At 38.5% G+C, this 20,056-nt stretch overlaps 2 protein-coding genes across 2 annotated transcripts in view; both read left to right on the plus strand.

The window, feature by feature from the left end:
• The first annotated feature begins 5,896 nt into the window (after window positions 1–5,896).
• Window positions 5,897–14,752, plus strand: ND-15 (NADH dehydrogenase (ubiquinone) 15 kDa subunit). Its single transcript, XM_067279143.1, has 3 exons — window positions 5,897–5,969; window positions 8,931–9,144; window positions 14,528–14,752. The coding sequence occupies exons 2-3, from the start codon at window positions 8,956–8,958 to the stop codon at window positions 14,648–14,650; spliced, it is 312 nt and encodes a 103-aa protein (XP_067135244.1). The 5' UTR covers window positions 5,897–5,969; window positions 8,931–8,955; the 3' UTR covers window positions 14,651–14,752.
• Window positions 14,753–14,899: 147 nt separating this feature from the next.
• Window positions 14,900–20,056, plus strand: part of LOC136982601 (BAG family molecular chaperone regulator 2) — a 36,192-nt gene continuing 31,035 nt past the window's right edge. The window contains exon 1 of the mRNA XM_067279142.1: window positions 14,900–15,216. Within this exon, the coding sequence (XP_067135243.1) occupies window positions 15,154–15,216 (63 nt within the window). The 5' untranslated portion in view covers window positions 14,900–15,153. The remainder of the gene's footprint in view (window positions 15,217–20,056) is intronic.

Below are 20,056 nucleotides of genomic sequence, written 5' to 3' on the forward strand. Positions count from 1 at the left end.
GGGGTAGAAAGATCAGAAATTGTTTTTATAACAAAATCACACAACAGATGGCGCCACACACGATTCTATTTATTATATCGTAGTTAAAAACACAAAAGTTATTTTCTAAATAAAATCGCACAACAGCCGAGAAAGTTGCGCAACTCGTTGCCGGGTTTTTTGACTATAAAAAGAAAATTAAATCGTTCGTTTCGAGCAGTAGGCCCGTCATTTTTCTCCATTTCGTACAAGAACAACTATATTTTGATTCCTTGGTGTAGAATACGTACTGTACACGATATTTTCTTTGTGGCAGGTAAACTCATAAAATTCGCTTATTTAATATATAAGTCACTTTAATTAACGTTGACGTAACTAAACTATAACACGCATATTTCACATAACCAACGTCCAATGACGTCAGGTAACCGCTTTTAAAATGGCGTCGGATAAACGAAATATTACGAAATTTAGTAAAAATTGCGCTGTCGTTAAATCGGAGAATACTGGACGAACGAGAGGAATGATTTGTTCTAGTTTTGGGGGTGGCGAGATGTGCCGAGATAAAGATGACGTTCGATTATAGAAAATCTTGCTTCTAATCCCTTGTGGAGAATGGAAACCGAAAGCGGAGGGTGGTAAGGAGTCTCTCGATCCCAATTCGTCGTCATTCGAGGGATAGAAACATAAAAAATGCAGATATTTAGCCTTAAAATTCAAAAAGAATCCATTACGTCAATCGCGTTCGAATTCGTTAAGCGCTTTCTAATCTCCATAGAAACGGCAACAATTGTCGTTTCTATTGTTGCAACACGATTTTGCGTCACTTTGCACGTTTTTTGCTTGCCGAACGGACGTGTGCGCTCTGTGCTCTTGTTTTCGCTGTGTTTTTTGCCTTTTGTCAGTGCTCTTTGCTACTGGAACGTGGTTTTAAGAAGACTTTTGGACGCCTACATTATACCAAGTAAGATTTTAATTAGAATTTAGCTAGCTGTAAGATTTTATTTTCGTTTCGTTTTGTCCAACTTTTAAAGACGACATCGGCCGGCGTATTTGCGTTTAAATGTGCCGTGGCTTGTGAATTCTTCTTCTTCTTCCTGGTTTATATGGAGATGTTAGCCTTGTATGCTCTTTCTCCGAATAGACGTCGCTTGTGAATCAGGATCCGAAATGACTTTTAAACGAGCCGCCACATTGGAAAGCGACCGAAGCGCCGGAAACGGATTAAGTATTTGCTCATTGGTTTATTTTCGTAATTAATTCTTTTATATCTTATAAACACGGCCAAAGAATAAGGATTATTTATAGAAATTCAATTAAAATTACTTAATACTAAGTTTAAATACGAATTCCATCGTAATTTTAACTGAAATATACTCTGGTAACATTGATGGACGGAGACCGAATTCCGAAGCATGGGATGTTCCTTGGACAGGTCAAAACTTTTGCCCTTTAACCTCCGACTTCTCCGTGCAATTTATGTACTACTTACAACGCTTTTCAATGGCTTATTTTGCCAGAATTAAATTGTCTGCAAACACATCTAATACTAATACACTTAACAGTTATCTATACAGGCTGGACACAAAGAATTCTTTTCCTTAGGCTGTTTGTCTCTTTCCACGAGGTGGTCTTTCTGTGTGCAGTCGATCTGCCAATGCTTTGCTTTGTGCCAGTTAAACGTTCGTGTCCCGAATGGCGAGTTGGGCTGTGCGCACGTTTCGCTTCTTCGTACGTTTGTCTTGTGTTTTGGTCGACTCGTTGGCAATTCCTTTGCAAGAAACTCTTTTAAATGCCGTCGTTGCGTTTATATGACGTACACGATAGGTAAATTGCTCTAGAATTAAACACTTGTTACGACTCGGATTCCAGTGCCTTTTCCTCGTGGCTACGTGCGGCGTTTCTTTAATTTACTGTCGTATAAATACAAATTACACGTAAGAGATTTTCTTTGTTCCGGGTCGGTCGTCTCTACTGCAAATACAGTTGCAATTTCCGGTAGGATCTAACGCGAGCTATCCGAATTCCGATTCGTCGTGAGTATAATCTTGGACTTTTTCTGCGTTAATCGGTCCCAGAAGACATCTCGGCACGTCGTTCGATGGTCGGATTCGAATATTTTAGATTTAAAAAGGCATTTTGCTTTTTTTCGGAAGAATTTAGACGTTAATTTAAGCTTTTGTTTTAATGGACTAATTACAATTTTTTTTTTTTTCAGAACGAAGATGTTGGAGTGGTTTCGCCGGAGGTTCCGACGGAGGAATGCGGTGGCGCCGGAGGGAGGGAATTCCTCGGACGACGCGGAACGAGTCTGTCGTTCCGTGCCGTTGGAGGAGCAGGGACTCGACGAGCGAGAGGCAGCGGGTGAAGAAGACCTTCCCCAAGTGCGCGTGGCGTGGCATCCTCCCGGAGTCGGGATCATGCGACGCTACACCCTGGGTCCAGTGCACTTGGCCAAGGTCTTCGGGGGTCATCCGGCCACAGACCTTGCTGTGGAGGATATAGAAAATGACAACTCCTCCGAGTTGACATTTTCTGGTTGGTCGCGTCCTGCCCGTTCGTCCGCGACGGCGACGCCACCGCCTTGTCGAAGTCGGAACGGGGAGGAATCGGAGGAGAGAGCCGCCGAAGTTGAGGGACCGTGCTGTCCGTGGTTTCGTTACTGCGGACGGCTGCGGTTTCCTTGGCCTAGACGGTGATCCTCTTCGATTTCCTCTTCTTCACCTGGATGCGACTTTCTTACCGGATTCGACACTTTTCACCCGGACTCGACACCTTTTCCCGGACGTGACTTCTCTTACTCGATCGTGACCCACGGACTTGTCTCCCGAACGTGAGACAAGTCCGACGACAACGGATTTGACTCCCGATTGTGACCACCCGGACGTGACACTTCTACTCACCGGACGCGACATTCGGCCGACCTTTCTTCCCAAACAGCTGTTATGAGGATTGAGCTTCCGGTCAGGGTAGGTTAGATTAGGCTAGGCTAGGCTAGGTCAGGTCCTTCGCTCTTCTCATAACACTGTTCGGGAAGAAAGGCTGTCTGATAAAGGTAATAATATTAACCTTAGGTAATAAATGAATGAACTTCTCGTTTTCTCACTGCCTTTGTGTTTTCTAGGAACATTTGGGAGGAAGATTCTTCTCCCTCCCCAACTTTACCACGAAGAGGACGAAGTGGCCATTTTATCGTACAAGCGAATATTTTCCGAAATCTCCGATGGTAAGAACTCTTTCGTTTCATTTTCAACACATCTTATTCTCGTATCGTAATTTACTGTTTTTCTGTTTTTAGACACGCCGGAAGATGTTTTTCGATCACACATACACACACGGACACAACATCACTGTACACGAAGATATACACCGTTTAACTTAACCTTTACTCGAATTCTCACACTCGCGCTTACACGTCAAGCGCCTCGTTCTCTGTAATTCGACACAATGAAACAACCCGAACACTCGCTTCCCACAAATCCAACCCCTGGGTCCTCGTCCCGGGAAGTGGAAACGCCAATTTTAAAGATTAAAACACTTTATATTGGCGGCCGAAGGGGCTCTGGTAATCACGCATCTTGCATGGATTAAATGGAATTTCATACATTCGCATCAATAATCGCTTTGTGACAAATTTTTCTGTTAAATCTCTGTAAATTTATTATGGTAAGAAATTATCTGCGCACAAATCTCGCTCGTATTTCAGTATTGCTAACTCTTACCTAAGATCATCAATTAAAGATCTTCGTGCTCATCGTATATTTCATCACACTTGCAATATGGCAGCTGGTGAATTTTTTGTTTTGTTTTGTTTATGGAGGGCCGTTTTAATCTTGCCCAATCCATCGTCGGTTTCTGAAGATCCACAATTTGGGCTTCCGGACTGTCTTGACACACCAGGTACAGATCGCCCCGGGTTCTTCAACAGCCCGAAATCGATCTCAGAGCGGTAGACTGAAGTCTTAACAGCTCATACATCCGGCAGTCACTTTGTTATACCAGGTGCTGAAAGTATAACAAGCAGCGACACTTCCATATAAACAGTTTCTTATTGTACGCAGGACACTTGCGCATAAATTGTTTTTAGTTGGTCTGCAATGTACCATATCTCTTACACAATATATTATTTCGGTGAGAAACTGACACCATTTTGTTCACGACGCGTTTCAGGATCTAAATAGCCAATTATTTCTAACACGACCGGATTTCAACAAATCTAACTAATCTAGGGCCAAAGGTTATACATATAACACATAGGAAAGATGGGTGGGAGGCCGACATAGTCTCGCTTGGAACGACTCGGGGCCGGTTTTGGTAGGTACGCAATGCGTGCATGCATGCTGGCGGCCGATAGTGCACTAAAATATGTAATTTTTCATACTGTAAATATAATAATCAACTGGCTCCTGCCGGTCGTTATCTAACTCCTTTCGGGAGAGAACTTTTTGAATGATTTTTAGTAGTTAATCGGGACATGCCGCCCCCAAGCTTTCTATATTTGCTCTCGAGTTTCATGTATCGAACTTCATTCTCGAGATTAAGAAAGGACAGTCGTACGGACGGACGACAGTGGCAATTTATAGATCTACAATTTTTTCAAATTGCAGCCCAATTTAAATAAACAAAGAGATGCGTTGTTAATTTAAATAAATTTTTATATACACATATTCATATACTAAATAAGAAAAATTTTATTTTAATTTGCAGCTTGTATTTCATGGCAGCGCAGAAAGGCGCCTATTATCAACGGGGAGGTTTGATTTAAATAAAATTAAAATTAATTTTAATGGATTTTTTTAACCCCTGTCAACTACATGAAACTATCGCTCATGGGTACGCTCTCATGGGTTTTGAATTTACTCGCGATCAGCATTGATAGGGTCGGTCAAATATGTGTAGCACGCAGGCGGCTAACAGTCCAAAACATGTCCTGGTGGCGTGGACAAGAAGAGGTCAACATCTGCCTCCCACATATTGTAGTATTTTCCATTATCAGAAATCGCTTCAACAACAGCTACCGTGAGAAACTATATTCATTCCACATTAAATAAATGTTCTAAAAACTGAAACATGAGAAATAATTTCCTCGGGGTACAAAGTATTAATTAATCATACCATTTATGTTGGTTCCAAGGCTGGTCACCTTAAGCAGGTCCTACTGTATTTCTATTTTTATATAAAATTTCAAATTATGTCTGCAAAGACATCAAGTTTATTAATTCCAAATTCGGTCAGTAATGAAAGTATGGCCGGATGACCGAGCGGTCAAAGTGGAAGCCTACCGCTCTGAAGAAGCCAGAATCGAATCCGGACAGAGGTTGAAAAATCCTCAGGAATTTTTCGGGGTAGTCCGTCCGTCCCTTACCACCCAGAGGCCCCATTGCAGGTTTGGCACGAACCCATAATGAGCTGCTAAAAGAGGCTCTCTTAGTGCCCACAGAGCGGAGAGACTAAAACAAGCAACCACGTATTACATGCCAGAAACAGCGATCGATTTATTTTGTCAGATTCGGGGAGACTCCCACTATTACTGTCTACTTTATTGGCAAAATTCGTATTATATTCGGGTCTCGGCCCGAATGTATAAAGCCACCTCCAATTTATAGCATCGTTTTTTCTTAATTATATTCTGGAAATTACGATATCATCGATATGTAAATTCATAATTTATATATATTCTATTATGTTCACGCCGGCGTAAAGATTTTCGAAATCGGCGGCGGCACAGCGAACCATCTACGCACCTCAGCCGCGATCTTCGGTCGGTGCCTCGGAACGAAGAATTAAAATAAAAGTCCGACCGCTAAATTAAAACAAAATTACTTTTTTATTAAATAACTATAAATAAGAAAGTATGTTACGCATTAATAAAAAAAAACTCGTTTACAAATTTTAATTAATAAGTTAACATTACGACAATAACGATAAGTATAATTGTATAAATATCGAGAGGACGCTGTAGATCGGGAAAGGTTAGAGGAAATCTGGAGGTACAGTACGAATGTTTACGTTAGGTTAACTTTTTTTCTTTTAGAATTAAGAAGCCTACGTTACGATTATACGATTTTCTTTCATACGGATCACCAAAGTAAAGATACTAAAGCGCGTAGTGATCGTAACAGCGTACTCAAAACTATCGTTGGAAAATTTTGGTTAATTTTTAAAAGGACCACAGCGCCCGTCGGTCGATCTACCCCAGAGTTTTTCAATCTTTTTCTAATAGTGCACACCTAACCTGATTATTTTTCTTCAAATGCCTCTATCTCTTTATCGATGTAGTTATTGCGTTTTTCGTACCCGTTTACGTGTAAGAAACGTTGCGGTGCTGCTCAACATCATATTTTGCTGTCTCCCCAAACTGCAAAATATGATGTATGAAACTGCAAACCTTTGTGGCACCCCGGTCGAAAACCGCCGAATTATTCTATAGAGAATGCAAAATTTCTATATTCCTTTTAATTACATTATTTAGAGATGTATAATAGCTTTATCTTTCTATTAAAATTTTTTGTTTGCTTTTTGTTTTGGAAATTTTTTGACTTTCAAATAAGAGTTACTTATTTATTTGGTTTTTATCAAACATTATTTAAAAACTTGAAAAATGATTTTATAAGTGTAATTATAGAACAGAAAATTAAATTGCTTGATTTGATTAATAATTTTCATTTTGTGTGTAGTGGATTTCCTGCACGTTTCGTGCTAGTATGAACGAGTCCTCGCTTAACGTCGACGGGTTGTCGGAAACTGCAACGTTAAGCAGAAATCAGTTTTATTGTAGGCTATAGACAAGACATAGTTCAGTTAATATTACTCTAATTTGCAACCTCTGCATTTATTTTTCAGTCTGTAGAATTAATTTTACTGTTTAGTAACAAAATTTAACAATAGTAATTGTAAACAATTAGAAATATACTTGTATCTTTCTTCAATTACGTCGTGATGAAATGTTATGGGAAGACTTGTATAATAATTACAAGTCAAATTACAATGTTAAAGAGCATAAAATTTTATTATCTTAAAAAAAATGTTTAATAATTGAAAGTTGAAAAATATTCTTTGATTATGCCTGAATTAAAATGTATGGCCAGTCTGTGCAGTGATCCAGATCGCAGCATTTTCTAAGTAACATATAAAGTTTTAAAATTTATTACTTGTAATTAAATATCTGGCTATTACAACTTAAATTTTTTTAGATTATCTTCTTATGTTAAAATGAAGGTTTTTATAGACTTATTTGTTTGTATTTTTTAAGTATATTCTTGCAAAAAGTATTTTTTAGAAAGCATGTTAAGAATTTCTTTAAATTCAAAATATATTAATCTGCATGTTGCTATTTTTTGCCAAAATGACAAAAGCAGCATCATAATTTCTTGTAACATAAGGATTAAAATTAATGATGCAACAAATATTCGGTTACTATTCGGTATTCGGCCGAATACCGAACACCTAAAAACAGGAGTAAGAAATAACAAAAACACAGTAAATTAATCATTTTGGTATTTAGATTTAATGTTATCAGGTTAGTATTGTTTGTTTATATTTATTTATAACTTATAATCTGCACAAAATAAAAAACAAAATAATATTAGTCACATGTATTCACAATTTATAATTACAAAGATCAGCACATGTACACACCTATTTGTTCGAGAATTGTCGCACATCTGAGGGTCTGACCTTGCCTATTCTTCTTTTTAAGTGCTCGTCTTTGCTCTTCTCCTTTTTCGACTATCGCTCTAGTCCACGTATGCATAGGTATTCGATTTGTCACTTTTCTGTCGTAGATTTCCCATTTTACAATTACGTGACTCGTAGCCTGGTGATAATGGAGAAAAGAGACAGATAGGACATTGGTATAAGTCACAGTTATGATTTCACAGATTCGAGACAGCTCGGTAGCCCGAACGGTCCCAGGCTTTCACCTGTGCATGCTAAGTGACTTTTGTTACAAGCATTTAGCTTTCCAAAGTCTATGAGAACAATTATTTGGCATTGACGGCCACAAATTTCGCGCCAATAAGCTGCCTCGAGTTGTTCGATTATGTTATCGACTCAATTTCATATTTATTTTCATATTTTCACTTTGCGGTTCTTCTCTGTTCTTTTTCCGTTATTTACACGTGTAGCATTGTTATCCACATTTGATATCATCATTTATCACATACTGCCATGACGCTCCTGTCTGTCCACCACAACTGTCAAGAATTAATGCGATTGGCGAAGCATAGTGACAGCAGCCAATAGAGAGCAGGGTCCTTGCCATAATGCAGTTTGTGCCAATTTTTGTACGTGCATTAATCAAGCTGAATAGTTTGGTCAAATATTCAGCCTAAGGCCGAATATACTATTTGTTGCAACACTAATTAAAATATTTTCTTCTATGAGAAAAAAATTATTTTCATGCTATATCCATTGAAATTGTATTTGACTACATCCGAATTGATTATTTTTCTTTTCATTTGTAAAATTAAACTGAATATGTGATTTAAACCTGATATATTTATGCCCAGAATTGGCATGAAAGATTGACTAAAGTATAATGTGCATTAATTGAGTTTACAGGTAAGGATCACAATATTGATTATTTCAAGTAGATGGTAGGATGGCAGAGGTGATTAGGGCATTAGCATTGGCATACTGCATTGGGAGATCTGGGCAAGCAGCCGTGGGCAGTCTCTCCCAGATATGTCGGGCCTCGTTTCTTATCGCTGCCATTCCCATTGTTTGCCAAGCAAAACCCATGATGGGCATGGAAAAAGTCAAAAATTGAAAAGGAAAAAAACAATAATATTTTAAATATATTTTGTGTATTGTCTAATTAGTTTATCTATCAGATAAAATAAAATGCAAAATAGTTAGGATTAGATAATTTATTGAAGTCTTACAGCAACATTGTTTTATTATAAATGACAAAATTTTTAAAAGTAAAAATTTACTTATTTACATTTCAGATAACTTGGTTTGTAAACATTGGGAATGGCACACATAAAAACTCCTTTTACAGATCTGTTTGGCCAGTATGGAGTTTCTCTTGCCGGACGCCGCTGTAGAGATTTTGAAATGAATGTGGTTGAATGTCTCGAAGCTTATGGACTTCGCAAAGGAAAAAAGAAATGCAAAGATGAGATTGATGACTATAATGAGTGTACTTTTGCTTTGAAACAGGTAATTCTCTATTTTATAATAATACTAGCAGATAGGCCTGGCCTTGCTCAGGCAAAAAGTAACGACAGCGAAGATTAAGATTATTACGTTATAGTCAACCTTACCCGTTTTCACAGAATGCAAGAATTGGGTCCCCCTGTTTCCAGACTAATTAGAGAATTTTTAGATGGGTCTAAAAGTATGTTCGATTTCCCGTAAAAACGAAAAAAACTGCATCTGCGTCTTGTACGTCTCTTTCTCTTAACAATTCCATTGTTACTTGACACATCCATTGTTACTTAACATTTCCATTGTTACTTAACACTTCCATTGTTGATGGAAGTGTTAAGACTTAATCTTGTCCCTCTCCCCCGTGGAGAGGAATTTCGAAAAATCCCTTTTTAGTGTGCGTTTTCGTGACGTACCCTAACTGTGTACCAAATTTCAACTTTCAACTCCTATCCGTTTGGGCTCTGCACTGATTATTATTATTATCAACTCATCTCGATTATATATATAGACAGATAAATTTGTAATAATGGAATATTATATATAACAATGGTAGAACTAGATTGGAACTTGGTAAGTGGGTGAAAATTGAGTTACTTTATCTGGACAGACAGACAAACAGAGTAAGATATAAAAAAATGTATAAAAACTGGATGTGTTTAATATCGATAGCTCTAAAACACCTTAGATCCAGTAAAGAAAAAATTTATTGATAGAACTAATGTTCTGATGTTTGTTTAAAGGTCGTCATCAGGTTCTAAAGATGAAACAAAAATTGAACAAAAAGCAAATTCAATTCTGATATGTATTGAATAATTTCATTTTTGAATTTGTTTTCTGTTCAATTTTTGGTTCATCTTTAGAACGTGATGATGACCTTTTAAACAAGGTTGAAAAATTAGTTCTATCAATCAATTTTTTTTCTTTATGGGATCTAAGGTGTTTTGCACTAATCAGTTTTGTTAAGTTATATGGTACTTCATATTCTAATGAAGGAACAGCATGACATGGGGGTCACCAAATTTTAATCAAACTCAGTGAAGTTATAGTGCATCCTTAAGAACTGACATGTGTTAAGTGGTAAGACACACTACTCATAATTAAATGAGAAAATAAAAGCTGAAAATTTCATAATCACTTAAAACCTTTAGAATTTCTGTCATTTATAGAGTGGCTGGTGGTTCAGTGAAGGTGTGCCTGCCTCATAATCATGATAGGTGTTTCAAATCTGGTAATTATCTATGTAAAGCTATAATTTTTATTTTATTCTTGGTATTTTTACATTTATTATATTATCAGAGAGAAAAATTGATTTATTTTCAGAAAACTACAAATGTACATTAAACAAGGCAATAAAACAATAAATTGACCTTTTCAACTAACAAGTCAACATCAAAAAGCAATTAAAAAATGCTATCTAACCATATTTATTTAAAATCAACCCATTTTCTGTAAATTCATGTATAGTTCATGCTTACTTTGACAACAAAGTTATTATTTAATCTAAATGTGTGTATAATTGCATTTTCATTCACTAAAGCAGGGATGGGCAACCTGCCCTCGGGCCACATGCGGCCCGCAGTAATATTTTTTGCAGCTCGTGTCGCATAAAATATGAATAAATATATCAATTTTCCAGCTTGAGGAAGTATTCAGTAAAAATTCAAACGTTATTTTCTACAAACAACCAAACACCTTAAGTTGCTGAGAAAAATTTAATAAATAACAAACGTTTTCAGCCAAATCTGTTGGCCATCATCAGGTTAAACAAATTCGAATGCAAACACAAAATGGAACAAAAAATTTAAATACAAATAAATAAAATAACGGATAAAATATACATATAAGAAAGTAAAAATTAAATATAAATAACAAAAATATATAAAAAATATGTATAGGTTAAATTAAATAATAAACTACACGAAACTCTAATAAATGCAAGAAGTGCATTTATCAATAAATTATACGAAATTCTGACAAATACAAGATATGCAGTGATAACAAAATCAAGGCATTAAATTAAGAGCTATCAAACCTCTTAATTAAATATTTCCATGCCGAAGGCAACCCTTCAGCATCCCTGGCATTAATGCAGGCATTAATTTTGTTATCACTGCATATCTTGTATTTGTCAGAATTTCGTATAATTTATTGATAAATGCACTTCTTGCATTTATTAGAGTTTCGTGTAGTTTATTATTTAACCTATACATATTTTTTATATATTTTTGTTATTTATATTTAATTTTTACTTTCTTATATGTATATTTTATCCGTTATTTTATTTATTTGTATTTAAATTTTTTGTTCCATTTTGTGTTTGCATTCGAATTTGTTTAACCTGATGATGGCCAACAGATTTGGCTGAAAACGTTTGTTATTTATTAAATTTTTCTCAGCAACTTAAGGTGTTTGGTTGTTTGTGATTTAATTTTGCTGAGTGAGTTCACTTCAATGTTATTTTCTACAACTTATGTTTGTAAATGCAGGTAACCCCGTATAACACGGGAGTTACGTTCCAAAAAATTGCCGTGTTATGCGAATCCGTGTTATACGAAACAAAGAACTAGTACGAAAAGGGGGGTTAGATTCCAAAAATTTAAAAAACATGCTATTATATTTTCATAATTAAGATAAATATCTTTATTAAAATTTTCTTAAGAAGTGATACATATTAATATAAATTAAACAATGTTTTCTTCGTCATCACTAAGCGCTATTAACCGAGGGTGTTTTCTTTTTGGCAAGTTATCCTTATCCTCTGAGCATTTTTCTGCATTATCTTCAGATACATGCTTTACCTTTTGCAAAAAGTTTGTAATTTTAGATTGCTTGCTTTTAGTTAAAAGATCTTTATAAATTTCCTTATATGGTGCTAAGCACTTATGAAGAATAAAGGAAGTATGGAATAAGGGAAAAACATCTGGCAACATTAAAAGCAGAAGTGTCGAGATCTTGCAACATCGAAACAAGTTTCGAGAAAGACCACGTTTATCGACAGAAGGTGGGAAAATAAAATTTACATACTTAAGTACTAATAGAAAATTATTATTTTTGTGAACTATTAGTACTTAAGTATGTAAAAATTTATTACATTTCATGTTGTACGAGAGTTTCACCCAATTCTCGAACCGTGTCGGAGTGAATCCGTGCTATAAAAGTACCGTGTTACACGGAGATGGTCCCAATTCTCGAACCGTGTTAGAGTGAATCCGTGCTATAGAAGTGCCGTGTTATACGGGGGTTACCTGTAGTTTTCTTGCAATGAATTTGGTAAAAATTAAAACAAGAAACCAGCTAACAGACACATCAAAACTAATTTAAAACTAGCAATGACTAATATTTAACCAAATATTTCCGACATATTACATTTAGATCAGTGCCAGAAGCTATATTAAGTATACCTATGCTAATTTATAATTATATATGAATAAACAATTATGATTTACCGACATTTCCTCCGTTTTCTCTCGCGTGCAGCCCACGTCAGTCGAAATGCGGCCCTTACATAGAAAAAGGTTGCCCATCCCTACACTAAAGAATGAAAAGATGGCTTTGATATCTCAAGCTTAAAATCAATAGAAATTTGTTCTGCAGAAGAATCATTGTATGGAAACATTGCAAATTTATGTTTAAAGCAACAGTCACTAACTGGTGGTCCATGTTTCTGTCATTTATGTGAAAATTTTGGTGGTCTGTGGAGAAATTTTGACATTGATCAACTTAAGGTTATGTGAAGTATTACAAAAGAAATGCAAAATGCTTCGTTTCTTTTTCTCACTCATTGGGGATTTTTTATTTGAATCTAAAACCAAACACGAAATGACTTATTAATTAATAATAACGTGAATAAATCAATAAAGAATCAAAAGTAAATAATGTGAGTGTGATCGTCGTCTTTTGTGGAAAAGAGCCAAGAATCCATAAACTTATTTCAAACAAGCAGCAACAAATTTTACACTTATTTGTTATAATTAAACAAGTGAATTTCATATTAATAAAGTAAAATGGAACTTTTGTGATCAGTATTCTATAGATGTTTTATATTGTTTAAAAAAATTTGTGATAGTGATTCTCAGGATTCAAAATTGTGAGTTTAGTGATCCGTGAAATCAGAAATGTTGGCGAATGCTGGTTTAAAGAATGATTTTACATATTGTGAAAGATCTAATAGCAGCCAAGGGTTCTTCAATTTCAGAAGTTGTAAAGACAGTAAGAGAAAACATTAAATTCTCGGATATTTTCAAATGTGATACGATATGCATGATTCTCCTCCAAATTGAAGAGCTTGTTTCCAAAGTAATGTACCTCCAGAAAATACAAATTTCCAAAAAACACAGATTTAAATATTTAAATAATTGCTTTAAATGTTGAGATAAAAACCTAATTATTGGTACAGAGCTCTACTTTTATATTCTGAAAGTAGTCTTAATAGTAAAAAAATCCTGAGGTAAAGGAAATGGTAACTTCAAACCATGGAGGTAAACCACTTTGAAAGATTTGCTGCTTTCGGATTTACTAAAGCCACTACTTCCCTCAACAAAAGTATGAGGTCGTCCTATCGTACGGTAGGAGACACGACGCTAATTAAAAATAATTATTTAGTGTTATTAAACATCCTATAAATACATCAAAATAGTTTAATTTGTTTATTTACCTTCGCTGGTAACATTCGTCATTGTTCAACGTTCCCGCCATTTTTCAATATCCCTCGAGTCAGTGCGCGACGGTAACGTGTGGCTCAACGTGTTTTACTCGGAGTTTAAACGTCAAAAGTGTACTTCTGCTTGCCGTTTGAACGTTTGAACTTCTGCCGCAACCTCTCTTTTAACTTAGAAATAGCGGGTTTCTAAAGGCTGTTATCGTGCCAGTTTTAAATGCAAACTAAGACAATGCTATCTGCTTTTCTTGCGCAAACGAAACTTATTAATTTAAATAACTATCGTTGTAACCTGCTGCCATTTTAAGGAACGACGATATCATTTTATTTAACTGGCAAAAAATCTAGACCGAAAGATTTAGCTTAAGTGGCGAGTAATACGGCGATAGAACGTTTACTAACGCGACTTTAAATCGCTGATTTTTTCACTGCGTATCGTTATAATTTAAGTGCAACCGAAAGATAAAAAAGATCGAAAACACCGCTCTACCCGAATCGCAACCTTCCGAATTTCCTCCGGCGTCCGAGGAGAAGAAAGAGTTGCGGTATAAAGAAGCGTTTCGGGTGGGGCGGACGGTTTTGCCCGAAAAGGCCGTACGCGTTTTTCGATCTTAACGCCGCGGCCGGAAAACGCTCCGCGTTACGTTAATTACGTATTAAAAATAGAGCGGGCCGGGGCTCCGGCTTTACGGGTGGAGCGTCGTCTGTCCTAACGAAATTTCATTCTTCCCGCAGTTGAAGCGCGTGATGGAGATGGAGGCGGAGAGAAAACGGCGATGGAAGAACAAGGAGAGAGCCGGAAAGGAATATTACGCCCCGCCCCCCAAGATCGACAGCTTCGAAGACGTTTACCAATGAAGAATCCCCGAGGGTAGCCACGTCTGCTAGAACGTCGACGGATCCTTTCTTAGTCCCAGCAGAATTGTATACCGGACCAATAAATAACGTACGATAGCGCCACCGCTGGTCTTCTCTGGGTCCGCGGGCGGAGGGGTAAGAAAAGCCGGTTACGGAGGAATTAGCGGAAGAGGAGACGGCGGCTCCTCCCGAACGTTAGACTATTTATAGCCGCGCCGTCGTAATTAGGCCAGGTATTCGGGCGCCGGAGTCGGACCGTATAGGGGAGAAAGGTCGGAGGTCGGCGGAGACGTCCGGGACTGGGTGTTTTCCGGCGGGCGGCGGGTATTTTTCGTCGACGGAGACCGGGAGGAAAGGCTGAGAGGGGTTTCTATTTGGGCGCGGCCGTCGGAGTCTGCGGTTGGGTCCGTTCTAAAAATAGACGCTAGCAACTAGACCGAAACTCGGTTAGCGCAGCCAGCTGGCGCCTCACCCTGCCGCCGGGACACGTTCCTACCGTCGATATGGCGTCGTCGGGAAATTATAATATCCCTCGCACCAAAACCTTCAAGAGGATCTACACCGAGGTGAGCCTCCCCCTCGCCGCCGGGTCCGCGTTCCCCCCTCGCGGTTCGTCTTCCGGAGAGCCGGGAGGCCGTCGCGCCGTCCTCCCTTACGTAACGGGCGGAGGCCGCGGCCGAAGGACGGTGGAGAACCGCCCGCCCCGACGGAAGTGCGACTCTCCTTACCGATTCGTCGAAAGCGGGGGGAGAGGAAACGGCGCGTTCCCCGTTGCTTCCGGAAATTACGTTTTGCCCGGAAGAGCTTTCTCCCGCCTCCCGGCTTTTAAATCTCCGCGTTTTAAACGCCTCGACCGGGCGGATCTTCCTCCCCGCGTCCCCTGGCCGCCTCCGGTCGCCCACGCTTTGGTTTCGGCGGTCGGCGGCTCCTCCCGGTGCGGCGCGGGTACCTTTCGGGTAGAATAGGGAAAAAAGGAAAGGAGGAGAAAATCTAGGTATGTTTCGTTTCGGAACTGACATTTTTAACGAGAGAAGTTTTTAGCCACTTTTCGTTCCCGGACAGAACCGATTTGGCCCTCCTCTTAATTTGGTCGAGCGAACTCGACGAGTGGAAAATACTGGCCGTCCTCCGGTAACATGGCTTCGTATTTTCCTTTATTTTGTTATTTGAAATAGAGAATCGAATGGAGTGGAAGACGAGAATGGTTTAATTCCGACGATTTTACCGCGCCGAAAATTAATTACTAAAGTAACGGAGGGGCAAAAAACCTAGCCGCCACTCTACCGTCATTTTACCTGGAATTACTTAAAACGGCCGCGAAAATTTAATAATGGCAACGTAAGGCTGAAGTCGATGACTTTTTTAAGTTTGCGCGTCCGGTAATGCAGGGAAATGGACGTTTCGGCGTTTTTTCCTCCGTCCGTCCGACAAACGGATTTTTGTTGGAATACCAAGGGAATGGGTAAAAGCGCCGTGATTGGTCGAAAGAAATTACCTTGCCAAACGTTTACCACTTTTTAAATACGAATTTTGTACTAAATTCTTATATAAATATCGCACGGTTTTTGTCGTCGACAAAAGTTTTACAAAATTCAAAGAATTAAAATTAAAAATAAACTAATTTTCGATTCTGTGATTTTACGCGTCATCCTCCCCAAACCCTCTCGACCTTTAATCACCAATTTAATAGTAACCATCCCCTAATATATAAACCTCCCTGCAAAATTTCGAATTTTCCACAAAGAGCTCAGGAGTTAATAAGCTTCAAACAGGGTGAACGTGCCCCACACGCACGCACATCCATACACACGGGAAAACTTTTCTTGTTGTTTTTTCTGCATTTCTCGAAATTTCGAAGTCTCCCGAATTCAAAAAGTAAAATCTTGGGGGTCGTTTTTTGACCGATGGCCATACTTTTCCTGTTATATATAACCAAGCCAGAAAAGTAAAAATACGACGACACAGCGAGGAATGGTTTATAATTTACTCTCTTTTTACGCGGTCTTAAGACTTTTCCGGAGTTTCTTTGCATTTTATAACGTCTTTCGAAATAACGTTCATCCACACTTATCCGGCACAAAATTATATCGATTCGTTTTCGTGTTTTGTAAGCATATTTTTTGACACCATTGCCATCTCTAACATTTAAACTTACTCGGAAACCTCTAACCCGTTTTAAAATCGCCCGGCTTTTACATTTCCGATCGTTACGAATACATAACGAGGAAAAGTATCGAAATCGTCTCGAATTCGAGTCTCCGAATTTTTTACAAATCGACGTTTGCAGACCCCGAACCAAAAACAATAGTGAGGTTGAGGCCGAAGTTTTAAACGCGAAAACGTGTACCTCGGACGTTCAGCGCCGCTTTCCTGTAAGCCTAGAAGTTTGACAATGGTGTGTGGAAAGTCGGTGGAATCATGCTCGACATTCCAAACGCCATTGTCAAACTTCTAGGCTTACAGGAAAGCGGCGCCGAACGTCCGACGTACACGTTTTCGCGTTTAAAACTTCGGCCTCAACCTCGTTAATAAGTAAAAAATCCAACAACGAGAGTTGCGAATGTTCTCAGCTGTTATGAGTTTTTTTAATAAAAACTCAACAGCCGGGAGAGTTACTGTATTACGAAAAACAACAAACCTGCGTGTGGCTTCATCTGTTATCAATTTTTGTTATAAAAACATTTTAATTACAGTAAGACCTCGCTTCCTCCGTTAACGCTGATTCGATATAACACGGTCTGCTTGAAGCCTTAAAAAAAGGGCCAAAATTTACGCTGATTCAAATTATCGCGACATTTCATTGATATGTATATAATACGATTATTCCCAAACACGAACCAATCAGCAAAAGGTGACAATTCGTCGTAGCGCTGTACTTCCCGTAAATCTGTTTGTTTTGTGCAGTTTTGGAAAAATATATAACATCGTTGATGCCATGGGCATTATCGACTTGGCAAGAATTAACTGATAAAGGCACGAACGGAGTGTGGATGAAGTTATGGCCGGAGGTATCCAAGGATTCTCACCCGGAAGAGCCTATCGTTGATCAAATTGTCAACCTACTCGATACAGCAGGACTAGGAGATGTAGACCAGTGTTCGGCAACCTTTTTCTACTTGCGGCACACCCATGACTCGACATGCCTCAACACCACGGCACACGAAAATGTTATTCCCCTCAAAAACGTATGATATGCAGTGGTGATATTCAGCGGGTTCGCACAGGTTCGGCCGAACCCGTTGTTAAAATTTTCAGTTTTCCGAACCTTGTTAAACACGCGTACCATTTCTCAGTAGTTTTGTTTCTTTTAAAAAATATATTAAAATATACGTATTATACTCTGTAGTACTACTAAACTAGAGCCTTATACCCCGTTCGCACCGAGCATTTCAATCTAGATTGTGAGCTATGTCTTGGTGCGATCTCTCTCGACCGAAACGAGGTTTAATCGCGATCGATTCGAGAGAGTTCTCGAAACTAGATCCAGTCATAAGAGAGATCCCACAATCTCACGCACGTGAGATAATACAAGATGGCTGTGGGAACACGTGTCGGGCTATGGACAGCGAAATAGAAAGGATATTGTATTTCGAGAGACGATGACATCTGTCTATTTGGGGTGAAAATTTTCTCTGCCTAAAAAGAAAAAAAAAAGGTCGACAGCAAAAAGCTTAATTTTGAGGTAGTGATGAGTTTTATGAAAAAGTAAATGTTAATAACGAATAAACCCTTAAGTCTTATTCTTCGATCTTTCACCACCAAAAGTTAACAGCAGCAATGTCCGTGGTACAAGCCACCGTGCCAAATTCCGTTTCTTAATCTTTACTCCATCCCGAGATATTAAGCGAGATAGACGCCAACACATACCCACGAATTATTATTATTATTTTTTTTAACTTTTCGGGAGGTCCGAAAACGTAGAGATTTTCAAAATCCTCGGAGGGTCAAATTTGATACGATTCCCATACTTTCCCTCGTTACGTATACATAACAGTCCGGAAGGAAAATGCGCGCGTGTGCATCTGGGTGTATTTCGTTAATATCTAGAGATTCGATGCGGCACGGTAACCGGTACACTGGGGGGAGCGGTGCCATTAAACTGTTAAACTGGCAGTTAAAATCGGTGGAGGGAAATAGAGGAGTATCGTAGTACTGCGGTGGGGTGGGACCGGACGAAAAATTTACCGGTTATCGATATTTACGATATTTTTAAAGTACGCTCCACTATAGTGGTGAAGTGCTTATGTTAGGACTTTTGTCAGTCAGATGACGACGTCCGTCAATTTCCACACGCATGCGCAATGGTTTCACTTTCGTTATCCAAGTTATGTTCCGTTCGATCCATTTATCGCGCGTGTCCACGCTCATGCGCAACAACTACTTGATTCCAAGAATTTATAAAATTTAAACAAAATTAATATTTGATTCGGTTTTGTGGTGCCTGCTATCAGATCGGCTCGACTAATTTTGTTTTATTATAATTATTAATACGAAAATTATTTTTTTGAATAAAATCTGTAAACGGTGGGGAAAGTTACGCGGCCCGTTGCTGAATTTTTCGACGTACTAAGAAGGCGACCGGGATAACCGATCCGGCCGTATACGGCCTACGGGAAATCGGCCAGAGACCGTTCCGTATCGAAACGATATTTTATATACGCACTTAAAATATTACGGTGAATACTCTTGTACAGTAAGCGTGGCCGTTACCGTACCGACGTCCCCTATCATCGGGTTGCCAATCTAACCGGCAACCGCGCAAATACGACGTTACGTAAGAGTCGGCAAATTTACTATTAACGCGTAGGTAACACTTTCGTACGTACCGAGTCGATAGAAATAGCCGGGCGCTCTATAAATAGAAGACGACTCCCGTAGGTTTATCCGACGATTTTTCCTTTTCCGGTGCTTTTTAATTAAATCTCTTGGAAGGGAGAAGGAAACAAAAATTTGTTTCCTTCAAATACGGTTTCGGGAGGAAGAAAGTTATCGGAAATCGGTTATTTTTTATACGGAAATGAAATGCTTGTTGGCTTTTCCTACGTGCGGAAGACGGTGAAATTATGGTTTTAATCCTCGTAACGCGAGCGTAAGTTTTACGGCCACCGCATTATCGGCAACGACATTTATTGGCAATTGCTTAATTTATTTCGTACTTATTAAAGTATGTCTAGAATGTTCAGGATTAAAAACAAGATTTATGCGCTAAACACGTTCTACTGCCGTAATTTTTAACGAAAATCCGAATTAACGGTTATTTTCGATAAAGTCGATTTTAGTTTATAAAACACATATTAAATTTTATCAATATTAATGTCGTTAGTTACGAGAGATTTTATCGCCTGGGTGGCTATCGGTTTCGACCAGTCGCGGCGCGAAAGGACGTGGCTTTCGTTGGCGGCGGCG

Source organism: Centruroides vittatus, unplaced genomic scaffold (genome assembly GCF_030686945.1).
Source record: "Centruroides vittatus isolate TY-2023 unplaced genomic scaffold, ASM3068694v2 contig_854, whole genome shotgun sequence".
In the NCBI taxonomy this organism is placed as follows: domain Eukaryota; kingdom Metazoa; phylum Arthropoda; class Arachnida; order Scorpiones; family Buthidae; genus Centruroides; species Centruroides vittatus.